Source organism: Scatophagus argus, chromosome 4 (assembly GCF_020382885.2).
Source record: "Scatophagus argus isolate fScaArg1 chromosome 4, fScaArg1.pri, whole genome shotgun sequence".
Taxonomy (NCBI): domain Eukaryota; kingdom Metazoa; phylum Chordata; class Actinopteri; family Scatophagidae; genus Scatophagus; species Scatophagus argus.
Window position 1 is genome coordinate 23912267 of NC_058496.1, and position 25846 is coordinate 23938112.

The following is a 25846-nucleotide window of genomic DNA, read 5'->3' on the forward strand; positions in this document are numbered from 1 at the left end:
CTGGTTCCAGCCTCTCAAATGCAAGGATTTTCTACTTTTTTTGTTTTTTTACCACTTCATATCACAGTAAACTGAATATCTTTGGGACTGTGTGGTTGGCTCTGGTGACCTTGTGATGAGCATTTTTCAACAAAACTAACCAAGATTAAGATAAGATAAAGATAAATAAAGTTGACTTGATTAATCAATGAATATATTTACTGGCTGAGGTCCTAATTCTCAATAATTATATTTGTATTCCTAATAATTTTTTAGTTCCTTTTCTTAGATTTATCTTTGATGATCATAATCTTGCAGGTTTTAGCGAGTGCCACACAAGTGACATTTAGAGAGCTCCTCCTTCTGAGATCCTCAATTCATCATCCTAGTTAGCAGCACTTTGATTAAAATGACAATTGAAATGAAACTTCTACATTCCTTCTTTGTAGAATATCTTTGTGAGCTGTTGCTGCATAATCAAACACGTGATGCACCATGCCTGCCTTAGATCAAGTGTTTGGCATTTTGTTAAATGTTACTTAAAGCAAATGAATCCACACAGCGACAGCTGTCAGATCAGTTCATCAGTTCTCTCCCAGTAAAGGACAAAACAATAGATTGAACTAAAGCATAAATGCTGGCTTTGTTAATTCTCTGACAAGGTCAACAGCACTGTGGATGCCTGGAGGAGCTCATAAACAACCCACCACCCCTCCCTATAAGGAGTGGACACAAGGGCAAGAACATACCAGACTTCCTGGGAACTTTCCGTTTCATGACCCCGACCTCTTGTCCGAGTATGTTTGCATTTTTGAGCTCTAAAAAAAACATCCCTCACAAACCTCAGGGAGTCTGATACATATCATCAGTACACTCTCTCTCCACGAAAAAACACACGTTATTCAAAATGTGATGTATGTGGAGAAACTAACCACTAACGTCTGGCAGCCCACGAGCCCTGTGCTGGTTCATATTTGGTCAGGGCGGGCAACTCAAGGAGCAGCAGAGAACACTATGTGATCTGGCAGGCAACCGTGTTTTCTTTTACTGCCTCCTCACTGAGGAGAAGGCAACATGTTTGATGAGCAGGAAGCCAAGACCCTCCTCATAATCTTGACCCACTTATAACTCGACCTCTGTGTTCCCTCCAGGCTGCACTGTTATGCAACCTTTGTGCCTCGTCCAAGTGGCTGCTGCTAATGCTGTAAACACGATGGGAACGTAGCTCCCAGACGATAACAAGGCACAACGAGAAACAGCGCTATGGCTTTGTTTTTCATGCCTTGCCTTCCTCTCCCTTCAAGTTCGATGTTGTAATGGAGTGTGATAACCATCTCAACTTTTTACGTAACTGTAATCAGCTCAAAGGCTGCACTGCTGCCACATGTGCCACCAACACTTATGTCCAGGGCGTTCCAGTGGTCACAGTGTTTACTCTGAAAGTAAGATGTCACTTTTGGTTCGGCAGCAGTCACGCGGTCTTTGGCAAGGCACCAGATTATTCGGTGTAAGTGGCTGTGGATGTTAATTTCAGCCAAATGTATATAATGTAAACAAACATCTGGAGTGCAGATGTTCAAACCTGTGGGGTTTATATGTATATACTGACCACTGGATGACTCAGAAAAATTTCAACCTTTACATAACAAGCTGCACTTTGGATAGCAGCATGTAAATTTAATTTGCACTCCTCAGTCCTGCCCGGCACAGAGCACTCAGACAGGAGATGAACTACCAGCAAACCAACTGAAGCTGTAGAACTATATTTGAGATTAAGAAGAGATCATCTTCTATGAAGACATACTCTGAAATGAGGCACAGCCCCATCACTAAGCACTTTATCATACATGTGTGCTGCTGTGCTGAGGCCTCACCTTCTCTCGGCTGCTGTTGGCGGTGATCGACCTCTGTGTGGCTCCTCTCAGCGCTGTTCTGTAGTTATAGAAATTGCTGGAAGGATCCATCTGGTGCTGCAGAGAGAAAACGAGTGTCTGCTTGAGCACAACATGATCCCTGAATCCAAAGCTCACAAACAAACACAAATGAGAAGAGCAGCTAAACAATTAACTAGATATACCTAATCATAATGAATGTACCAGTTCCTGTCATAATTCAATGAAAGGAAAACGATACAGATCGTGGTGGTTATGATGGTGATGTTTTAAATTCTACATTTTAAAAACACTCAATTAGCCAGTCTATTAACTGACAGACAAATAACTTTGACTGATACATTTTCATTTCCTTATTGTAAAAAGTTATTTTTTTGATCAAAAATGACAAATATTTACTGGATTTATTTTCTACAACATGATGGTCTTTCCTGTTTCAGGCTACTGTAAAATGTATACTTTGGCGGTTGGCCTCTGAAAATGTATCTGAATCAATTATGATTTGAAACTGTAGCGAAAGAAAAAAAGAAGAAAATTCGTTATTTCCTCAAATTAAACACCTCCATCCTGTACACAAACTGACACCACAGTTTAGTAACTCAAACTGCCCGTGTTGTGAAATAAGCCTGTAATGTCATGTGATGGGGGATCAGCAGATAGATGATGTTGTCAAGTCTGTGACCTCGAACAAACTGGGGAGCACATTAGCTTCCCACACCAAATAATGACTCTCCATCCAGACAGCTCGGGATTCACCTCAAATAAGGCTCACAGGGACAGAGCAGGAGGGTAAAAGGAAACCATCAAAAGCAGAGGAGGTGTGTGACTGACAGCAAGGACGACAAAGAGAAAGATGGAGACGAACTCCAGTGAGACATGAAGGGAATCTAAAGAACTGAAACATTTCACATCCCACAGAGGGTCCCAGCCTGACTCGTCTCCACCTCAGATCTCCTCTTTCAAAGGGCCAAATGAAGGCCTGATGTGCTCAAAGAGTGTCTTCCCTGCAGTATCTGGAGTTTCCTCAGGCACCACAGGGAGGGAGGAGGGGTGGGATGTGTTTGATTTGTACCCCTGTTACACATCAACATCTGGGGTTTCCTGCCTGCTGGACTCCTTCTCCCTCCACCTGCCCTCATCCCTGTGGATTCATCACTCCAACACGCTGGGTGTAACATTTGCTTGCTTGTTGCCATTTTAGATGTCTTATTCTGGACTTGAACAAGTCTCTTTAGATTACTGCTATTTGGTTTTGTTCACTTGTAGTTTTTTAACTACTAAATTTGCAGAAAAAAAAATGATATTTTGTGCAAGAAGTATGTGTTTTACGGCAGGAATTTAAATCTAAAACTTTACAAATGAACGGATGTTTCTAATTTTTTCCCCCTTCACTTTAGGCTTAGAGGATGGTGGTAGTAAAAAGCTTTTTTGGACTTTTTCATTACATATGAGGGTTGGGGTTAGACACCAACTTAAGACTGCTATAATGTGATTTTTTACAAGCAAACATAAAACTGGGAGTAAGCAGTGCTTTTTTGGGCTGGAACTAAAGCTGTTTCTCATATTTCCTGTAAAATACAACACATCAGTATAACCCAATTTTTTAAATTTTTTATTAGTAGAAATTTCATCCACAATATCAGTGTTTTATATGTTCGAATATGCTGTCCTAAAGAAGGGGAAACATTGATTCCAATGGTGTACTCCACTTGTGTGAGTATTTGCTTTCCCACTCAGCAGCAGCTGGTTTAGCACCACTTTGTTTTCTGTCGTTGCCATTACACTTGGCCCAACAATTCACTGACTGAAGTCCCCCCCTTCCACCCTTAATATTTAAGAATCAAATTTTTCATCTCGAGTGTTGTAAGTGAGGCAGAGCAAAACACTGCTTTTACACTTGCTAAGTTTCACAACCACATGTGACTCCACCTTTTCATTTTTTCAAACTTACTTCCAAGATGTCAAACTTGGCTGTTTTCACTTTACTCCAGGTCTTCTTGAGCCGAGATACTGGACTCATGTTCATCCCAGCTGCAAGATGGAAACGAGAAGAAGATAATGAGAGAGAAATACTACACATTCAAGAAAACGCCCAGAGGTGACTGCATTAACACATGACTGCTTCCCAGCCAGACAGACACCCCCCCACCCTCTTCCCACAACAGTCACCCGCCCCTCCACCCCCCGATCCTTTTCTTTCTTTCTGCTGTTGTCTCTTCTGATGCAGCGAGGAAAAAAACTGCAGGAACAATGGAGTTAACGCATGCCTCGTTTCCCCTCCCAGAGCTCTGCTTCCCATATGGTAATCCTCTGTTTGTGTGTGCGTGTGCGCCTGATGCAGGTTCAGGCACCCACCCAGGGTCACCGTCAGAGCAGCACGACAACCCTTAAGTAAACAAAAAAAACTGCACGGACAGAAATATAAAACTCTAACCTGCCTGAACCTCATTTTCTTCCTGAACTCACTCCACTTCCCAGGAGACGGTTTAACATGACTTCAGCGTCGCGGGGCCAAAATGAATGAAAATCTGACCATCGCAGCATGTGACAGCATGTGTCAGAACATGTCTCGCATAAAAAACACTTCCATCCACTCACAAAAACACCAGCATGCGTATCTGTGCGTGAGGCCAGGTGTTGGCCGTGGCTCCACTGGGACACACACTCTCCTTTGGAAGAACATTAATATATTGTCCTCTCCTTTTCAGCTCTGACACAAGGTTGCAGGAGCAAAATAGACACTGGCAGAGCAAGTAGTTTTCATCTTTAAAGGGTCATTCCACTACTTCTAATGGTATGGTAAAGATATGGTCAGAACACAGTCCAAATTACATTCTCTCTAATTTAGGCCTGGATCAATATTAAGTCTTATCATGTAGGGTGTCATAAATAATTGCACATTGAAAAAAAGAGTGTTTTTTTAACACAGGGAGTGAAGGTGTGAACTATGAATTTTGGGTCCAATTTAATATGCAAATGTGCAACATGCTGAGTTGCAATTTCCAGCATCAGATCATTTTCTCTCACCTACCTTTTAGTCACTAATCTCTCTCCACAGGGTCTGTGCTGATGCAAATTTAGCTCAAATTTACCAAACCTGATGCTGCCACCATTTGCAGTCTGTGTTACAAACTGTTTTGGTGACACAGTCCTGAAGTGAGGAATCATCTTTTCTATTTTTCAATCATTTCTTACTGTCCTTGGCTCTCAGTTGGTTCAGATTTGATTTTAGAACAGGAGAAAAAGAAAAAAAGAAAAAATTAGAACAATCTGCCCAGCTAGATACAGCTTAAATGTCAATTAGAAAATGTGTTTTTTGTAATTTGGGCTGAACTGACCCTTTAATTACTTCAGTAACACTGTCTAAGCTTGGTGGTTCCCTGGAGACGAGGCTGGTGGAGAAGGGATTTGCCTGTGGCGTTCCCTCTCCCTCTCTCTCAGGGAAGAAAGACAGAGAACAGCTGGCACTCCAATGTCCTCTCACTCCGCTCTGCTCAACACCCCCCCCCCCCTTGTGTGCATGCTCTCTCCGGTCAGTACAGACCATCTGCCTGGATGGTTTGTCCTGTGTCCTCTTCCAGCTGCCCCCCGCCCTCTCTACTCTGGACACCCCACCACTCAGGCCTGTGAGGATGACCAGATGCCCTCTCCTCTTTACACTGCCACATCTCTAGGGTCTGTGGAGCACCAATGGCTGAATCTCCAGCGGAATGTATAAACTGTCTGTGTGGTTATGTTTGTTTATATAAACTGGGTAGTTCTGCTTTGACTAATGTAATCTTTTAAAGACTATATTCACTCCTGGAAAATGCTCAGAACGACTACAGTCTAACGTGCTGCTGGGCAACTCCACTGGCGAAGTCTGGGGTTAAGTGGCTAAGGGGGAAGAACTTCTTTTTAGTTTTCCTGGACTTTCCTGGACCAGAAACCTCCCGGCCACAAGTCTACTTGTCTAAGCAGTGGAGCACCACTGTCGATGGTTATCCAACTAAACTCAGGAATAATGGAACTAGATTGGGCTCAGCAGAGGCAGCAATCTTTTGGTCACTTAGGGTTTAGTCTGTGGGTCAAAATCAAAAATAAGTTTATTTTCTCTCACAATTCAGGTAATGTAGGGAGAGAAGAGTGTAAACTCTGTGTTCTTCCACAACTGGTTGGACTGATAGGTGTCTCCTATGACAGCATTTCTGATAACAAGCAAAACAGAGAGTGCATTAAGGTGCACTTATTTGTATGGTTTAAGGAATCAGGGTTTCAGCAATACCTATGATACACTGCAGCTGCTGTATGAGTGTGTGTTTCTGCATATACAAGCAGTCAAATGTTAACACCAGACATCCAAGAGAAAGACTTGTGCTGCACTTCTGCTTCATTCCCTCTGCTGCCAAGTCTCACTGGTATCATTAGACTGAAGTAAATTACACAAGTTGAAAATGAACTGGGAAAAGTCACAAGAGGTTACTGTTGTGAGGGGAGATTACATCCCAGCACGAAATTCTCACTGAACAACAAATTGCATTTGTTACGCTGATTCAATTTATTTATTACCAAAAGATAAAGCTGTGTGCAGGAAGACAGACTGGAAAAAGTGTGAAGTCCAAATGAAAAGGTCATCCACGGGTGCAAATCATTTCGAGGCTGTTGAATATTATCTTAAACCATTTACTTATGAATCAGTGACATTTTAGAAGACTTAAACATTTTGAGTTCATGAGAAACTGAGACTTTCTGCGATTGCTTTTTCCTACAAAAACTAAAAGTCCTGGAAGGAATCCTTTCAAATGTTATCTTAGAGAGAAGGAAAAAGAACACCAACTCACATATGATGGCCATGAGGGAGTTGAAGTTGCCGATGTTGAAGCATTCCCGTGCCACGTCGATGAAGAACTCGATGACTCGAGCTCGGTGCTTCTTTTTCACAGGCTGTTAACAAAATAGAGAACATTAAAAAAAAATCCCTCGGGACTGTCTGCACCGTCTGGTTTAAGTCTTTTATCAGTGTTTTATCAGTACTATGCAGAAAGAACAAAACTTTTCTTGTACTTTATGGAACATTTGGGGTCTTTTTGGGTGAAGTATGACAGATTTTTGTTAACAAGAATGATCTTGGAGGTGGCTCAACAGCAAGTTTTAGACTTTCTTTGTTATCAGACAAATAAAGCATTTTCTGATTTGTCACCTTTCCTTTTATTGGAGAGCAATCTTGGCCTCATGTTCATTACTCACCATGCAGATTTCTGTAGCCACCAGATAACTGAGCCTGTTGAACCATTCAACATAAGCTTCCAGATTGCTGGCCTTTTTGCGATCACTGAAGCAACTCTGCAAAAAAAAAAAAAATCCAATCCAATCCAATTAGCATTTATGCTAATTGCAAAGCAAAAAATATTGTTGAACTAGAAAAATAAAACAGATATTTGCTGTTTTTCCTTCCCTCAGTCAGTGCATTATTGAGCATAATAATACACTCCTGGCTAAGCGGACCGCTGTATCACGCTCAACTTCACTTTGCTTCTTTAATTACAATAGTAGCCAGTGTTATTCACATCATCCATGCTGGTCCTTTGTGTGGATTCCTCTTGATCTAATTCCACACATTCCTTTGGCCTTACGCCACTTACCCCCATGTAGTATTTCCCGCCATCGCATTTTAACATGCAAACACACACTCTCACACAAACACACACAGAGTTATTCACGTCTTTTCAAAGTGGCTCGTTGGGGGTACGAGGCAGGCTAGCCCGAGGCACAAAGGCAGCCTTAACCCTCACATAACCTCGCATCCAAAAAAGGGGCTGTTGCCTAGCAACCAAACGCCAGACAAGAGACCCAGCACCAGACACACACACACTCTCAATCTCACACTCACACAAACCTTCCCAAAACAAACCCTTGGCAGCAGTGGTTGCTAGGAGATGAGGTGCATGCATGCCCATCCCATTCAGACACTGGGATGATTTGAGGAAATTGTCTGTGAGGTGTGTCTGAGAGTATGTTTCTGTATGTGTGTGTGAGATTCTGTGAGGGATTATTTGGTACAGTCTAGAAATCACCTGCCCTCACTCTGACCTGTGCAGCAGCCAGTCTCTGTGTTGTGTAAACTTGACATCCGTCTGGAGGAGAAACTAGGCTGTATAACCCAATGCCACACAGAGACTACTCATGTCTGTACATAGGATTAAAGCCAAAAAACAGCATGGTCACTGTATATGCTTCTCTTATCTGGAGAGTTAATCATAAAAAGGAATGTAGACGTTACCTTATCGTTGTCCAGAGGGTCTTTCTGGACGAAAGCCTGGACAAATTCTTCAGGTCCAATGTAACTCAGTCGCTCCTGAGAAGAAAGCAAAAGGGAAGATCGACTCCCTGTGTCAGCCTTTAGTTTGGTGGAAGCTGATGTATGTTCTACATGAGTATGCACCATCTTCAATATCAGCATGTGCATTTGCAGAATCATTAATGAATGAAGCACAAGTAATTCTGGGTGATGAGTCATAAGTGAAAAAATTAGTTTCCAAAAGCCTTTACTGTATCTTATCTTTTGTCCAAATTTCTGTAGTTTGAATTAATTTTTTGTTACTGCAAACTAACTAAAAATGAACTTAAAAATATTCACATTGAATACCTTTTGAAAACTGAAACAAAGCTTTGATCAGCCTCTCTTTTTTTCAGATTGAATGATTTGTTTTTCAATAACAACCTGACATGTATTGAATGTAAAGCCGAGGTCAAACACCTCTGTTTAAAGTCAATGCTGTGGCAGGTCGGATGTGTGAGCTGTGGTGTTCGGTTCGCCTCGACCACCACACTGATTTCTAATCCATCATACGTGTCTGTTCTCCCCTCTCTCACATGTTCTCCTCTCCATATCGATTTGGTCTTACTCTCTTTGGCTCATGTGAGTCACTGGCAGGATATCTGATTGTTCTCTGGTGAATAACATTTACATCTTAATGTGGTTGACATGTAACAAGAAATGATTGATATGACTTAACGACTGAACTGATTTCTAAGATGAATGAGACAGTTGAGCCAAGCCTGGCTCAATTAAAGCGTTCTGTAGATCACTTTGCACTGTCCTTGACAAAAAGGGAATAATAATGATCTAACTGGAAAACAAAATACGTAACTACAACGTCTGGATTGCCCTCACCAGTTCTATGTGTGTGAGCTGTTGGGCGACAGTAAATGGGTCGTTGCAGATGGACAGCATGTCTCTCTGAATGGACGCCTGGGGCTTTGCCTTAAGAGCCGTCAATCGCTCTGCCGCCGTGGCGTTGATCTTGACCAGTGCCTCCTCATACTGGCTGAGCACAGTCAACCTTCTGATCAGACCCTGGCTCATCTGGCCCACTGCCTTCCTGTAAACCTGTAAGATGGATGAGAGGAGGACAGAGCAATGGAGAAATGAAAGAAGGCAATCGGTTAGGCAAAACTCATTGTTTAGGAGCTTAAAAACAGTTTTATTTTATTCAGCAATGAAAACATAACCTTCAGCAACCTCCAACATAATCTTTAATGAATGACTTCAGGAAGGATTGATGATATTTACAAAAAGCTTCAGCATATGAAGGCTCCTCTGACAAACTCTCTTTGGACTACTAAGGAACCTTAGACAACCCCCAACTCTTTACCATGAGCCAATGCTTTGTTTTCCTGTTCTTCAGTTTTGTACAGGTTGGAAACATGACAGAAACACTGCTGTTAGACACGGTTACATTATTTTTTCAGTAGGTTTCGTGACTGAGAGCGCAACAAACACTATGACAGCGATTACAAGAACAAGAGAGCAGAGTGCGATATCCAGATGAATGTGTACAGCCACTTTGTTTAGCTCAGCTATAGATGTTTTAGGTTAGACCCAACCACTCCTCTGTGGCAGAGTGGAATTTACAACACACATGTTGACTACATGTCAGCAGAACTGACTGCAAAGTGATGCCAGCCCTCAGCCTGAACCACAGAACGACCCTCAAAATGTGAAGTCTCAAGTAGGTTTTTTCCGTTTTTTTTGCCGCGAAGGATCCTTTTGGTCACGCACTGTGAGGGTCACTCACAATGTTACGCAAGCCTCTTCCTGCCGGGCTCATTAAGGCCTCGCAGCTCAACAGGGGCAGAGGACGGAGACTCATGACACCCAGGCCTCAGAGGCTGTCCTGCTTTGAACATTCCCCTGGACTCAAAACAGACCATGCTTAGATAATTGTCCCCTCACTGACACAGTTTAATACAGAAGTTGCGTAAGAGAATATGTGTATTTGATTTTGTGTATCTGGAGACTGTATGTTATTGTATAAACACAGAGGATCCTGTATGTGGCCTCTTTCCATACCACAAGCATGAGCTGCCCAAGGAAATTTGGGGTGACAAGGCCTCTTTTCTCACGACCACATCCCTCCTTGAGCTTTCTGCCAACTCAGCCTCCAGAATCTGGGTTCTCCAAACAGGACTCCAGTTCAACAGGGTGGGAAGACACACTGCTAGCCTTATAATGAATGTAGAGCCCAGTACCTTGACAGCAATCAAGTGTAAGGAGTTGTTGAGGTGCTGAGGTACTTGGGGAAAAATGAGCAGATTTTCATCACTCTGTTGGAAACAGCCAGGACGGGTCTTTTTCTGAAAATCACTTCCCATGGCGTGACTAATGGATCTGTCCACCGGCGATGTGGCTGTGATAGGTGTGATGGCACATGAACAGACACATTCGCATGTCAGCCAATCAACTCCAGCTCTGGATATTGCAGTTTTGGAAAGAGGTGATTGCCAGAGCGTAGGACAGAAAAATGAAGTTGTAGGAAAAAAATTAGGATTCAAGTAGTAGCGAAGGTCTGGATGGACGAGAGGTCTGGGAGAAGATTTCATTTTTACTCTGCTCCTGGACTGAAGATGGTGAAACCAGAATATTTATGCTTGAAAAATGACTTGATCAACTGATATTCAAAACACTTGTTCATTTATCTCATTGTAGCTAACTGAAACTAATGATTAAAACATAAACAAATCAACTTTTTTCCCATTTTAAGTCATTAATCAAGGAAAAAGACCAAACATCCTCTGGTTACAGCTTCTCAAATGTTAGGATTTTCTGCTTTTTTTCCCTTTCATATCATTGTAAACTGAATATCTTTGGTTCTTGGGACTGCTTTTTACTATTAAGAGACTGATCCAAAAAACACTGGGAGATTGATAGACCATTACACTTACACAACTACATAAATATCATTCAGACAGTAATATCAGTGTAAACACTGTATACACTCATGATGGACCACAGTCCCACACAGTGGGACAACAGTGGGACACGCCACCAGTGAAAATCGCTCCAGTTGCCACTTCAAAGTCAGCCATCTGCCATAGCTTCTGTCCTCACTACAAACAGAGGACGAGCCAGGGTCAGACAATTATAGTCACAGATCTTGAAGACAACAGCATGCCTGACATTTATAAGCAGAGGGGGGTCACATTTGCTCATCAAAACCATTGGCATTACGATTGAGAGGGCCTAGTAGGAGTACACTGTTCCCAAAACCATCAACCCTGGCAGAAGGCTGCTCAGTACAAGTCACCACCACCATGACTCAGTTTATGCCATGGTATCACTAGAAATCCTGTTTATTTTCAGCTGAGTGGTGTCACTAATGAACAGATGGTAAAAGGTGTGTTGTGTAGGACTGTTTTATCTACAAATTCATCCCAACAACCGAACTGAGAAAAGGAGAAAGGAGTCCGTGTGTCTTGCATATCTCTAAAAACTGAACTGACCTGTAACAACTGCTTTTATAGTATAGTGTATGATTTAAGTTTTTAGCTCTATTGTTTTATATTTTGCAGAGCCCAGGCAAAATGGCACTGTGATGATGCCAGAAACTCCCTTATCCATGTCTGTTCTTGGCAAGCTAAAGATATGTTTCCACCCTGGTGAAAAATAAAATTGCATTGTATCTTTTTCTTCTCTCAGCAGGAGCAAAAAAGTATTCCATTTTGAGAAAAGTGTACACATCATCATACCCCCTCCATCCGTTTGCTATGAAGCAAAAAGTTATTAAATTCATATTTTTCAACATTTAGGCGTGATTTCCATCAGGGGTGGCTGCTGTGCAGATATTAAACTTGCAAGAGCAACTTGAAACATACAGCACCGTGGCACCTGTCAAAGGGTACTGTGCATGCAGCGTTTAGAACAAAAACAGCAAAGTTTGTCCAAAAGTCTGGCTTATGTCAAGTGTACCAGGCATCCAAACTGGATATATCTGGTGGACTGTTTTCATTCAACCTCACTTATCATAATAAGCAAAAAAAAAAAGTGAAAAATGAAAACGGCACTTTTTGAGGAAAGACAAGACGTCGATACCACCAAATGAGGTCAGATCAAGATCACAGCGCTTGTTTTCTTCTCAGCTGCTGCTTCCCTATATATCCAACCACATGCATAATGACAGTCTTACTACAGAGATCAAGGTCGTGGAAGGAGTGTGGTCTGGACAAGACTTTGACCAGATGTTCGGGACATCTATTCTGGACTCAAACCCTTTCCCAGAGTGCTGTGGTCGACGCTCTGAAGCACCAGTATCTAACTCTGCAGTCAAGAACTGCTTACAGTTAGATATTTGTGATTTGTTTTCAAAGCATGATTTGAAGAATCTGTGAGAAACATAAATGCAAATTAGCCCCAATCACACCCCTGCTGTTGTCATTGGACTGCTTCCCGAAACTCACACAGCTAGACGTTTTCTGAGAAATGTCCTGCTGGATTCACATTAGTTTCTTTCATATCATGGGTTATTATCTACAGATACATGAATAAACAATATCACAACTTAACTTCCTCAACATATGCTTGTGGCAATTTGTAAACCCAAGGCAAAATAGCTTCCCTAAGAACCATTCGTTTGAAAAACCATTCTTGGTCACACTGTGGTACTCATGAGATCACGTGTCCGCAGCTTACATGATATCACAGCACATCTTCAGAGTGCTGTTAAAAGTTGCTTTGTCAACACAGTTCATATACAGCTAGTGTCTTGTTCAGTTAGGTTTCCTACATAGCTTATAAGGAAAACTCATGGTACTGTTAAGAAGTCACCATTACCATCAGTTATGAGGAGTCCAACAGCGGAGAAACTCAAGCAGTCACATATTAGACAGTCTATTATTAAAAAAACACTTAACTGAAAGAGAAAGTAATTGTTAAAATTCTTACACAATATGCCTGTTAGAGCAACTGTCTTGTTGATCTTTCACCTACCATGGTGAACATAACTGAAACTGATTGTAAGAAGCTCTTTAGGTGCTATCAATTTCACCTCCAAATAAGAGGATTAGATAATAAACAAACAGGAGACAAAATAAAAACTAAACCTTTCCTGACACGGTTTTGTCCACATAGACGTATGGGCTACTGCAAATGAATTCATTATTCTGAGCGATCACCTTCAGTGGCCCCTTATTAAGACACTTTATGTTGCTTTTTACCATTATTCGTATGATAGCTGTAGCTGAAATGTCTGCGAGCTGATTTTCCTTGTCTTGTTTTAAACCACTTTAAACCACAAAAAAATCACTTCAATTCAATTATTTGGATACAGTTAAAAAAGAGTCACGTGTTATCTCATTCTCTTAAATGTACCAATCATTATATCACCCCAAGGGAAAGTACCAGGGAATCTTGTGCTAAATGGCTTTCTGTTGCTTCAACGTCAACTGATTTCAGCCATCAAAAATATCTACCTATGGAGAGAGGGGGTTCTTAATGTTGACTGTAGCTAATCTACTGTGAAATCAAAAGATGTGTGTGTGTGACCATCAAAAGACTGAGAAAGTCTATTACTGGTGGTCAGTGAAGAGGTGTTTTATGTGCTGGGGTTGCACAAAGAGAGCATATCAGAGCTGTAAATGTGTTGTGAGAAACTTATTGATTGCCAGATTAAATTAGGATCAATACTTGTGCTTTTGCTATTGATGAGTCATGTGAAACCTGCATTAAAAATATCAGGGGTGGGTGGCCTGTTTTCCTTGTCAGGATTGGTGAAGGTGGGATATCTTCTATCCAGACAGACAGGGCAGGATGTTTGTGTCCTCCATCATTGTCTGATCCTAACACAACCATGGTGCCTTACTGTTATCATCAATTCCCTAAAAATACACACACTAACCTGAACACACAACCTTTCTAAGCAACACACACCGAACATGTAAATCCGTCAGGACATGCACTGGAAGAACTCGAAGAGCTTCATAAGAGCGATGATGATCTTATCAGTCAGCAAAAACAAAAAACAGAAAAAAAAATCAAATTTTACCAAAATGTTTAACTGTATATATTTTTTAAGTCACCATTTTGTTATACTAAATCCTGCCATTTCTGCATGAGAGGACATGCTACTTTTCTATATCTGAATGTCTCACAGTGGAGGTTCTGCATAAGCAAAAAAAGCTGACAGGGTATGGGACAAAAACAGTTTTACTCCACTAAGAAAACAGTCATCCAAACAGCCCAGTGCAGACTAATGATGTGCTAAACCGGTGACATTCAGCTCTGTAGCGGTGGAACAATTCAAATGCTGCCTAGGAAGCAGCGCCGCAGAGATGACAAAAAAGCCACCTAGGCCATGAACAATGGGCCTTTTCTCTCAACTCAGCCAGCCTCAAAAACTGCTTTGTTGCCAGAGACACTCCCTCCACTACTATCAGCAAAAATCAGCCTGTAGCTTTGCTGCATGTGCCATCTCCAAAATGGTACTCCACTGCTCACGATAACACCTGAACTAAACATATTATCCAAACTGCAGGAGTTTTTGTTACCTCACTTGTTTAGTATGAGTAACTTTTTTGTTGTACGTGTATGATGAGTAGCATGAAACAAATAAAATGGTAAGCACTGACCTCGTCTCCACTGGCCAGTCGGTGGGTCAGCTCCTTCAGGTTGCGCATCATCCTCTCGTCCCTGAAGTCGTATGGGAAGGTTTCCGTCCACTCTGTCAGCAGCTGGAGAACCTTGGGAGCAATTTTCCTGACTCGCAACTGAAAATGCAGGATAAACACAGAAGTACTCAGTAAACCATATTGAGAACCGAAACTAGGATGTGTTAATGTCCAGATTTTGTAGCAGGTTAACATCTAAGAGCTCTGTTACAACACAATACTCTAAATCCATGAAGGGGAACTAGAAATCAGATTTAAAAAACCTGTGCCTACCTTGTCAGCTTGGGGATCGCCAAGTCGTTGTTGCTCCATGCACAGGTGACATACCTTTGACATGAGTTCGTATGGGTGGATAAAAAGACGAGAGCTGAGCAAGAAGGTGAAGATGTATGTCCTCTGTGAAGGAAAAAGAAAAAATTTACTACAGAAAGCAAATCATGATGACAAATTGATCATTTAAGATCGAAAATGGGCCTTAAAACCACATGAAATCAAAAGTGACAAAAGGGAGACCTTAACAACACAATATATAAACAGCAAATAGATGGAGATGAAACTTTTAATCCCTTGTGTACAGAAAGAAAAGGAGATATGCAGGAAAAGGGAGACAGAAAGATGGGGAAAGGAAAATGAAAGTGACTTTGGCACTTAACAAGGTCTCAAAGCATCCAAGCTTCCGAGACAGCGCAAAAAGAAAAAAAACGCTGTTCCTCCATACTTAAAGAAACAGTAAAGGAAAAGAAACCACAAGTGGTAACTAAAAGGGAAAGTACAAAAGAACCACTACTCACATCTGGATAATAGTCTACAGTTGGGACCAAGTGGTGAATGAGGGCCTCCAGTGACCCGGACACCAGGTTGTTGTCATGATAAAAGAGGCCCGGGTAGCTTTCTTCCTTGGTCTGGTACAGGTTCTTGTTGTAGCTGCTAGTGTTCAGCTGCCCCGTGAATGGTGGTGTCTGAGGCATGTTGTCCTGCAAAGAGAAAGAAGACAAACAAGTGAAAGGTCAGTCAACGTCTTCTCTGATAGATATTTCATGCAGATGCTGATGCAGGGTGGCCAAACAAATCCAAAATAGCTCTCAGACACAAACACAGACAGCGAAGGTTTGTTTGGGAAATGGTTTGGACGTGGTCAACTCCCTTCCTCCTAGATCCCTGTTGTCCATTTTAAGCTTCTGGGTTTGGGTTTAGTTTATTTTGATCTACAAATGGTTGACTGGAAAAGTTGAAAAGCTGTGAAAAGAAAACTATGGTTGAGACACAAGAAAAGAGAAAAGAAAAGCAGGAGGTTCATGAGTCATCTGCACTACAATGAAAAACTCTAGAATAGACATCTCACAGATGGTTTTTCCAGTTTTGGCCCCACTGAGCTTCACAGGGAATTGAACCCTTGACCCAAGCAGTACTGATGCCTTGCTCTACAGACAGCTCTACAACATGGCCAAATTATAGCTAATACACACCTTTAGCAGGCTAATAGTGTGTATCATCTCTTAAGCAACAACTGTTGAAAGCAACAATTCTCCGAAAACAAAACTGTTGAAGGTTTCAGTTTTCAAATTTGCTACTTTCCCGTAAATATTCAACAGGTCAGTTCATTCACTAAAGCGGTATTTAATGACTAATAACACAAAGTTCTGTGTTTAAACATGCAGACATCAAAATGAAAGTAGAAAAACATGTAAGAACTTGTGAGACTTTCTCGGCCAAACTGTAGCGCTGCGGGGTGTGCTTTACTCAGAAAGCACACTGTTCGATCACATTGCCTGTTTATTTCCTTTGTTGCCGTGTGTGCATGAAGCAAAGTGAGGAAAAGTGTGTGTGTCAGGACAGATCATGATGCAGGATAGAATATGAGTGGAAGCGGAAGAACAAGTGTGCAGTCGCGTGCTAAGCGCTACAACTAACATTTATTAAAACAATGTCTTTCCAAACTACTCCTGCCACATAATGCACTTCTTACTGATCCACATGTTCCAAACAACCATGGCTTTGTCAGATCCAGGATTTCAAAGCTATGAGGATTACTTCAAATGTATATCTGCTCCAAATACCGGTTATCTGTCTCTTTAATAACTAATAATCAGTCCTAAAATGAAAAACATATTGGACGATCCCTTGATGCAGTTTAAATACAAGATATAATAGTCTCAACCATCCCTTTAAAGAACAGTGGACCATCACAAAATACTTGTTCTCAGGTCTAAAACTCAAGCTGCCTCATAAATATAGAACAAGCTCACACAGACTTTCCTCTGCCAGCCTCCTGACCTCTGATCCTGGCACTCTGGCTCAATCCCATGCCAGGCAGACTTATGGCTGGGGGAAACAAAGGGCCTTTTCACTCTAGGGGGGTCTACCCAGGGTGCAACAACCCCGCCCCCAAACACACCGTCACAACCCTCCACACCCCCACCTCTTTGACAATATGCTGCCTGCCGAGTCAGGAAGCATTTAAGGCTGATTCACTGCAGTGCTGCCAGGGACGCATAAGAGGATGCCAGTAGGTATAAAGTGCACCTGCCCACACACTGGCACAAGAAGTTCAAATAAAGGTGGGGTTTCATTGCCCTGTGATGTAATTTTGGTCTGCAAAGGAGGCTTAAAAAAAAAGAAAATCACAGATACAAACATTAGACCATAGAGAGAATTAACAGATATTATTTAACAAAATTGAATGATCTAAGAGATATGGTTCTGTTTGAGTTTGCAGGAATGCACAGCTCAGTATAGATACAAAAACAAACCCCATTTATTCATATGTTAACCCAAAGCCTCCACCCTCATGAGGCAAACCATCCACCCTTCCACTTTCACACGCATGCCGCTCCATAATGCACACGTGCACACACAGACCATCGCTATTATTCAGCCAGACAACATGGCCATTTCCATGAGAAAGGCAAGTGTGAGGAGTCAGAGAACAGCAGCCTGAGCATCTGCTGCACCATGTGGCTTGCCCACAGAGAGGGAGACAGGGAGATCACGAGTGTGATGGAGGGAGAGGGGGGGACACCCTGATAAAAGTCAACTGTTTTGCAATCTTTGTTTACTTCACTGAAGGTTTGAGCTGAACTTAAACGCTGTTTTCTTTGCAGTAGCTACTGTACCACAGACTCACTTAGTTACACACTCATGTCAGTTTCTGACATCCATGTACAACCACAGCCATCTACCGTGCACAGAGCAGCTCTAAACACACCACCAGGGTTAACATGAGGATCACAACAGCAGCAGGTGATCGAGGACTGAGAACATGTCTCTTTCACTTTTCCCAGCTGGGATCCAAACCACAAACTCCCTGATCCCATGCTTGCTTGTCTTACTACAAAGGGGGAGTTTGTTTTGGTTGGATGTAGAGCTCTAGCGATTAGTCAAGCAACCAAAAAATTAGACAACAGCAATTCTAATGCGTGGTATATTGATTTATTTACCCAGATATATTAGCGAATTTAACATGAGGAGAATTGTTTAGGCTGTACAACCCTCACCTAGATCCACACAAACACACACACACACACACATACATACATATGAAACTGACATGCACTTCAGATCAGAGAACAAATGAAGTTTAGAAAATCTAATACTGCAGTTGTACTGAATCTTCAGTACTGTGACATCACTCTCCCTCTCTGATGTCTCTGAACGGGTGAATAATTTGGATTAATCTCATCCTGCCAGGGGCAGGTGGGCCTCTTTGAAGATAGACGCTGTGTCTCGAATACCAAAAAAAATCCTTAGACAGAGGACACCATGAGATCAGATGTTGCACTTTGTCCTCTCTGTCTCTTGTATCAGAGCAGCCTTTTTGCTCACAAGCATACGCAGGTCTGTATTCAGTGTTTTTAGCCTAACCTTAGGATGCATTTGTATTTTTATGGTGTTTAAGACACACGCTTCTTGTTCTTATTAATTTAAGGCCTTTTAAAACTTTTTTTACATGCAATTTAATTTCATGGCACACATGGCATGGTCAGTAAATTTCATTAAAAAAAAAAAAAAGAAGAAGAGATAGTCAGGCCTAAAATGCTAAAGCAACAAGATACCACCATCATCAACACCAACACCACCACTATTGCTGCACTGAAACCAAGAACATCTATTCTCATCTGCTTTGCTCCACACATGCCAGCTGTAGCCTTCACCATAATCCTAAAAACAAAGTGCAGCATGCTTACAAGCAGTAACAACTGAGACACGCTGATTTACATATGGTGTCCAGGTGTCTGCATAGTAGCAGTAGTAGTTGTGGTTAAGGATGTGTGTGTGTGTGTGTGTGTGTGGTGGTGGGGGTTAAGTCTTCAGGTCTGACAAAAGCCAACTCTTAGTGCGGTGCTATTGGTTTAGCGTGGCTGCTTGCTGGGTGGCAGCTGAAGGTAAACAAACAAAATGCCAGAGCTGGCCTGTTTGGGGGGGGGGGTGTTTACATTGAATGGATTGTTTTAATTATAGCGTTAGTGGTAGTGTGTGTGTGTGTGTGTGTGTGTGTGTGTGTGTGTGCGTGTGTGTAGCCATCTGCTTCAGTGTGTAAAAAGAAGAAAAGGAGTCTAGTTTAGACTTAAATTGGATGTAAAAAGAGAGGATATTCAAATTTCTGTGTGTTTCTGTTCATTCATGAAAACATGTTTTTGTACTCAGTCAAAAAGCATCAAGATGGAAACTGACATACAAATTGTTGCTGAAGGACTTTTTTTGGGTGATATCAAAATCAAATGGAAACAATTCACCTTTAAATCCAAATATATTATAAATATTCAGACTCAAATCTGTTTTACAGACACGGCTCACTTTTTTTATTGGCTAAAGACTTAACCGCTGATTATCACATGGCAGTGAATCTCTCAGAAGACTGCCTATCTCAAGAGCTGACTCAGGCATGTCTCGTGGTAGTCTGGAGGGGCTGTTCTTCCATCCTTCTAGTATTTAAACTGGAAACAATAGTACTCAGGCTACTTGAAATGAAACTGAAAGAGATTAATGTTACGCTAATCATGTGTTATAGCATTTGAAAGTGAATGGTTGACACGAAGGGAATGGATAAAGGGAATTTTTAGTTTCAGGCCATGATTTGCTGAAAGGTTATCGAAATGTCAAAATATTTCCCCTTTTTGCCCTGTAGGGACATTTTGAAACAGAAGAGCAGCAGCTTACAAGCACCAAACATCCCCAGGCAAATGTCATATTAGGAGTAAAAACCCTGTCGTTTACGTGAAATTACCTTCAGGCTGCAAAGCCATCAGTGCCACAAGCTTGCAGGTAATTTTTTCTCTAAACGTATGGGTGGGGCTGCCTCCCCACAGGGAGAAAGATGGAGCCTGGTCTCTCGCTTGCTCAAAATACAAGCTATCAAAGAGCCGACAGAGGCTCTTCCCGCCCCGCCAGCAGTTTAACGGCCGCCTGTGATGAGCACCCATCAGCAGTTCAGAGGCTGTAAAGAAAAAAGTCCAAACACAGAGAGAAACCATTCCCGTGGTCCACAAAACGTTCCAGAGCAGCCAGACACTCACACTTACTGTTCAAGCACTTCCCCGATGCCGTTTTACTGTGACATTTCTAAGATCTTCCTGCAACCACAGAGGAGCACACAGGTCAAAGCAGTAAAGCTCTAAGATTTGTGACACAATAAAGCATCCTCTGCAGCCTGAACAGCAGTGTGCATGAGAGTGGTACCCACAGAAATGAAAGCTGGTGAGAAAAAGTAGAACAGCGTTTTGTTTTTGCTTTATTGGGGCTGGAGATGGAGGCTACAGCAGTGGGGGAATGCTGTGAGACTCTTTGAGGGACCAGTTGTAAATCACCAGCACTCCCCGCCGCCCTCCCCCCAACACACACACACACCCCTGCATAAACACTGAAAGGCATGAGGAATCTCACTCATCCATGGCTTGAGGAAATGAGGGTGAGAGATAGCCGAGTGGCTGCACAAGAGGGCAAAGAGACCACAGCGGAATAGTGGAAGTAGTCTAAATAAAGGAGGCTGGTTACTTGTGTTGTTTGAAGCTGGTGTGTGGTCAGTGGTACTAAACTAGGCTGAGAGGTACTGAGTAAAAATACACCTGTCTAAGTGGGTCTGGGACATGAAAAAACACCACAATATCCTCCTAGCCAGCCTATTAACTAAATACAGCTCTAACATTAAAGACGTGACATATTACAGCAGAGCGGGGAAATGAACTCAAATGGCAGCAAAAACATGCACAGAAAGGGAAGAGGTAAGAAAAATAATTCTCTCTCAACCTTTTAACCTTTATTCCAAACACTCTGACCTGCCAGTAGATGAGCCAGTGCAAACTCACAGAGCCAGCGGAGCAAGAGCCTCTGGTGGCTCTGTGAGCTTTGGCACATGCAATGGTAGCAATCGGACAGAAAAAAAACACTCATCATCACCTCTGTTGCATCCAGTCTACCAAATTTTCTGTAAAACGTGGCGGACTGAAATGAAGGAACAAACACTATTCTGAAACTTTACACCTTTTGACCGGTGAAAACAGAAGACCTTTTTCCAAGCACCTTCTCATTGCAATGCACCATCCAGCAGGAGGAAGTGTAGCCACTTGCACCTCATCCACCCTTCACGACTACATCCACACCAGTAATGAGAGTTGCCATCAGTGTTCTGACTCAGGACAATGTTTGCAGCTGTTGCACTGAGTGGTAAAAATCACAGCTCTCATATAGGATTCTGTCACCTGGCATCATCAGTCCCTGATAACCACATGAACCCCCCTCCCCCCGCAGACAGCAAGCAAAGACTCCACAACAAGTCAAAATACGAAAACAATTTCAACCTGTGTATTGAGGTGGGATACTTTCATTTTGAGTGCTGAGGCTTAATTCAAGTTGCGTCTTGACTGGGAAATGCCTGACCTCAAAGGCTCTTCTGTGAGCACCGATCTGACAATGTACATGTCAGAAGACATCAGGGTATCTATGCTGAAACTGACCTAAATTTAGTTGAAAGGTGGTGGAAGGAAACGTTGTTTTCGATCAAATTTAGAACAGACTACACTATGTGACATGACAGAAGTCACCAAAACATTGTGGAGACATGATTTTGTCAAATTCAGCCCAGTATTTAGTGCTTTGATGTTTCTGACCTGCAGATCAATGAGTGCTGGCCCAAGCTTAAGCGACAGGTATAAACATTCAGGTGCATTTACAAAACCATTTACCTACATCGCCATTTGCACCAAATATCAAGCTCCCGTCGCTTCAAAAACCCATTTATCATGCCACAAACTTCTCAGAGTCTCTCTATTTGTCTGCCTTTGTAAAGACAAAGACAGCCACAACCACAACTACACATCACCAGAGTACAGTAGCAAGCATGTAATCCACAGCAACAATAACTCATTCAAGTGTTTCCAGAGGAGGCAGCCTCGCATTGTCAGAGACCTGCCAAATTACCAGTAAACGGATTTAACTTGTCAGCACATTAAGGAAAACCCAAATGCATGCTTGTAATACAGAGCAGTGGCACGGAAAGCCGAGGAGAACAGGCCAGTTATTCAGAGAAGATGTGGGATTAACTTCACTGATCCCTCACTGTCTTTCAGGGGAGGAAAGACGGAGAAGAGTGGAATCCTCTTAGCCAGAAGGTAGTGGCAGTTAAGAATAGTCCGCCATTGACACCGATTTCAAAAATCCCATTATTGGGTTACATTTTAGAGGTCACTTCTGGTGGAAAATGAAAACAAACAGCTACTTGCTAGAACCATCTAATTTGGCTGTGACTCTGGAGGAAAGGGATTTGGATAAAGTCAATAAAGGCGCGCTGCCAGAACAGCAGCAATGGTTCAATTTAAACATCACAATCTCAATCTTAATCTTAATATATTCAGTCAAGCATAGAGCAGGGAGAAGGGAAGAGTCACAGAGCATTAAGTCAGTGTTCGGTTCATTTACAAACGAAGTGCGCTCTTTCCAGCACCTGCGCGCATTTTGGACAACCCTGTCTCCGAGCCGCACAAACAACACAACCTTCAATAAATATTCCAACAACTAATCTCCATAGCTCACCTCAACAAGCAGTAATCCAGGTGTGAACTCTCTCGTATCCTTTCACAAAATGTGCGAAGCAGCGTTTCAGCAGCCGAGACTTTCCCCTCCTTTTACATGTGAATAAAGCGAGGCGGTGAAACCCAGCAGTCCCTCCCTGCTCCGGCCAGTCAACGCAGCATTATTCAGTTGTAAATGCAGGAAAGTAAATATGTATGTACGCTCGTTTTTAGAGCAGTAGCAGCGAGTCTGTTCAGAGAAGAAGAATCCGTATGAATGAATGACAGCTCCGGCTGTGTCGCTCCGCGCTCCGCCGCCGCCTCCTCTTGTATGTGAGCGCCTGAGTCGAGACCAGCCTCAAGACTTTAATGTGAGGGAGAGGCAGCAGCCAATCAGAGGACAGAACACCCCCACCCCCGCGCACACACACAGACACACACAATTTCAATTTCATTTCTTCTTCTCTATCTATACGCTCTCTTTCCCTTAAACTCTGACGTTTTTTCCATCAGTATTTTTCCAGCCCTTCCTCTTGCGTTTCTCCCCTCAATTTACTTTATTTAGACCGCAGGAATGCCAGAGGAAGTGTGAAGACTTGGATCAGGTGTAAGATTAGTTTCTGTGTCAGTGTATGCGTAAATGTATCATGTCTCTATATATATGGGCTTCTTTTTATATTTTAATTTGTATTTCATGTATTCATTTTAATGCAAAGCACACTAAGTGATAGTAATCATAAAATGTGCAATATAAACAAAAGTGACTTGCATGACCTAGAAATTGCCTGGATGTTATTAAATTCATCCTGAGGGGGACATGAATATAATAGCAGTTCATTCCATAGTTCTGAAAACAAAACAGTCATCCTCATGGTGGCATAAGAGGAAGAATCACAGGAGAATCAAGTCAGTGGGATTCTTCCTGTGGGGACCATCAATGTCAAATATTTATGGCAACGCCTCCGATAGTTGATTCAGTCTGGACCAACAGACTGACCATCAGGGTCCAGAGCAACTACTTATCCAGTCAAATCACATGACATTAATAACTACAGAAATGATCATACAATAATCACTAAGATCAGGACAGGCTGTGTGTTTCCTGTCCTGTGTATTTCGTGTTGTATATTGTGATCTGTTAAGGAACTACAGAGGGAAACTCTAAGCTATGACAAGGCTATTCTGTTTCTCTCTCCTCTCTTCATCTCCATCCCTCCCCCCACCCTTTCTCTCTTCTCTGTCTGTCAGCCTCATTCTAAGCTCAGGTCATACAAGTAGAAGTTTCACAACCAACAAGAGAAGCTAACTGTAATTGTATTCTTTTAAAATAAATAAATAAAACCTGTTGAACAAAATGAAAACTGAACAGCTCAGTCTCTTTCTATGTCCCCAACACAACAAAAGCCTTGTTTTGTCCTTCAAGCCAGCAATGATGTTCATTGTCCAAATCATACAAGATGATAACTGTCTCTGGCTGCCCTTTGTTGACTCAAATTAAATGAAAAGTGTAGAACGGGGCTGAATCACTGGAAATGATAAATGTGCACAGATTAAATGAAATAAACATGCAAATGAGAATCACATTTAAATGTCAAACCCTCATCTTAGTCTGCAGAGTTATAGAGGTCCATTATGTTTTTATTAGTTCAGTAATTTTTATTTATTTAGCTTTTATCTAAAAAGGCACGTCAATTAAGAATGAATTCCTATCTACAATGACAACCTGGAAAGAGGAGAAAATGGGTTTACAAGACAGAAAAAACTCAAAATTGTTCTTTTATTCTTTCATATCTGCAAAAAACACCTGATTCTATCTCAAAAGTCTGTTTTTAATTTGTGTACAATAACTATTCAGTTTATCTTTCAATAACTCTTCTTTAAAGCCAAACTTCACTGTAGTCCAGTTACTCTAAGTAGTAAAAAAACATGAAATATGAAATATGAAATATGAAAGACTGCATCCTGGATGTTTGTTCGGCCGTAGAATCCTCAGTGCTCAGCTGACTTTCTCCCCATTTCTGAGCAGAGTAATAAGCCACGGTAAAATAACAGCAAATCACCCCAAATCTTATCAACATTCAGAGGTATTACGTAATCTGGTATTAGCACAGATTTACGTATATGCACTAATCCAGCTTTTCTTTCGCCTAAATGACTGCACGGAGTTTAACCACAAAGATCAGCACAGCAGTCATTATGTTGGACATGATGGGACACAAACATCATATATGTTGTCAAACACTCTAAACAATGGTCATTTCAAGGGTAAATTTTAATAATAAACAGTATAATTATGTATGTTTGGAAAGAGTTATCAAGGCCTTGAAACAAATATCTTTGTTATTTTCCTTATGGGTCTTTGTGGTCACCCTCATTTTTGGCTTCAGACACTGAATGTGAGAGAGCCTCCTCTCCTCTTTTAATCCACAAATTCCCATGAAAAGCAAACACATTAAGAAAAGCAAAAGCAAGAAAAGGCCTGTTATTCTCTATTCTATATAAATACTTGTCAAGTAATCAGATGGCACAGAGGAATAAGAGATAACAGGCTTTATTGGTGGAGTTGGTTTTTTGTGGGATTTGTTGTTGATAAGAAAACAGAATATCTCCAGCCATTAGGTACCGGTACTCCTGTGTCTGGTTTCAAACATGTCAGTGATATAGAATACCAGCTTGACCAGTATTGATTACAGTCTGGTTTCAGCATTTCTAAAGGTTAAGGAAGTGGGGCTCTTCTAATTGAGCTTGTTCACACTCTGTCCCTTCAGGGCAGCTTGGTGAATGAATGAGTGAAAGATTTCCAGTCCCTCTATTCAGGTAACAATCAGATTGGGGCAACTACAGCCTGAAGGTTTAATAAATAAGATTCCTGTTAAGTCTGAATGCAAAGCAGGGCGCTTCGAGGGGAAAAAGAAATCCTGTTACAGAAAAGACATGTTGTTGTGCAGCTAATTTGATAAATCTTATAGCACTCAGGGTGGCACCTTTAACAGTTAAGACATACCGTCCCGTGGAAGGTTATAATGTGTCTACTGCTTCATTAACATGCTG

General features: G+C 41.8%; 1 protein-coding gene across 2 annotated transcripts in view; it reads right to left on the reverse strand.

Moving 5' to 3' along the window:
* The window catches only part of rasgef1ba (RasGEF domain family, member 1Ba), a 110739-nt gene that overhangs the window by 7031 nt on the left and 77862 nt on the right, over positions 1-25846 (reverse strand). Inside the window, exons 1-10 of one of the 2 annotated variants that reach the window (XM_046385913.1) lie at positions 22818-23144; positions 15584-15766; positions 15066-15188; positions 14754-14891; positions 9025-9240; positions 8131-8205; positions 7098-7193; positions 6692-6794; positions 3823-3902; positions 1854-1949 (exon numbers count right to left, since the gene is read on the reverse strand). In XM_046385913.1, coding sequence (XP_046241869.1) covers positions 1854-1949; positions 3823-3902; positions 6692-6794; positions 7098-7193; positions 8131-8205; positions 9025-9240; positions 14754-14891; positions 15066-15188; positions 15584-15760 — 1104 coding nt within the window. In that variant the 5' untranslated portion in view covers positions 15761-15766; positions 22818-23144. Of the gene's footprint in view, positions 1-1853; positions 1950-3822; positions 3903-6691; positions 6795-7097; positions 7194-8130; positions 8206-9024; positions 9241-14753; positions 14892-15065; positions 15189-15583; positions 15767-22817; positions 23145-25846 lie in introns of those variants that run through there. The other variant, XM_046385912.1, reaches the window with a different exon arrangement.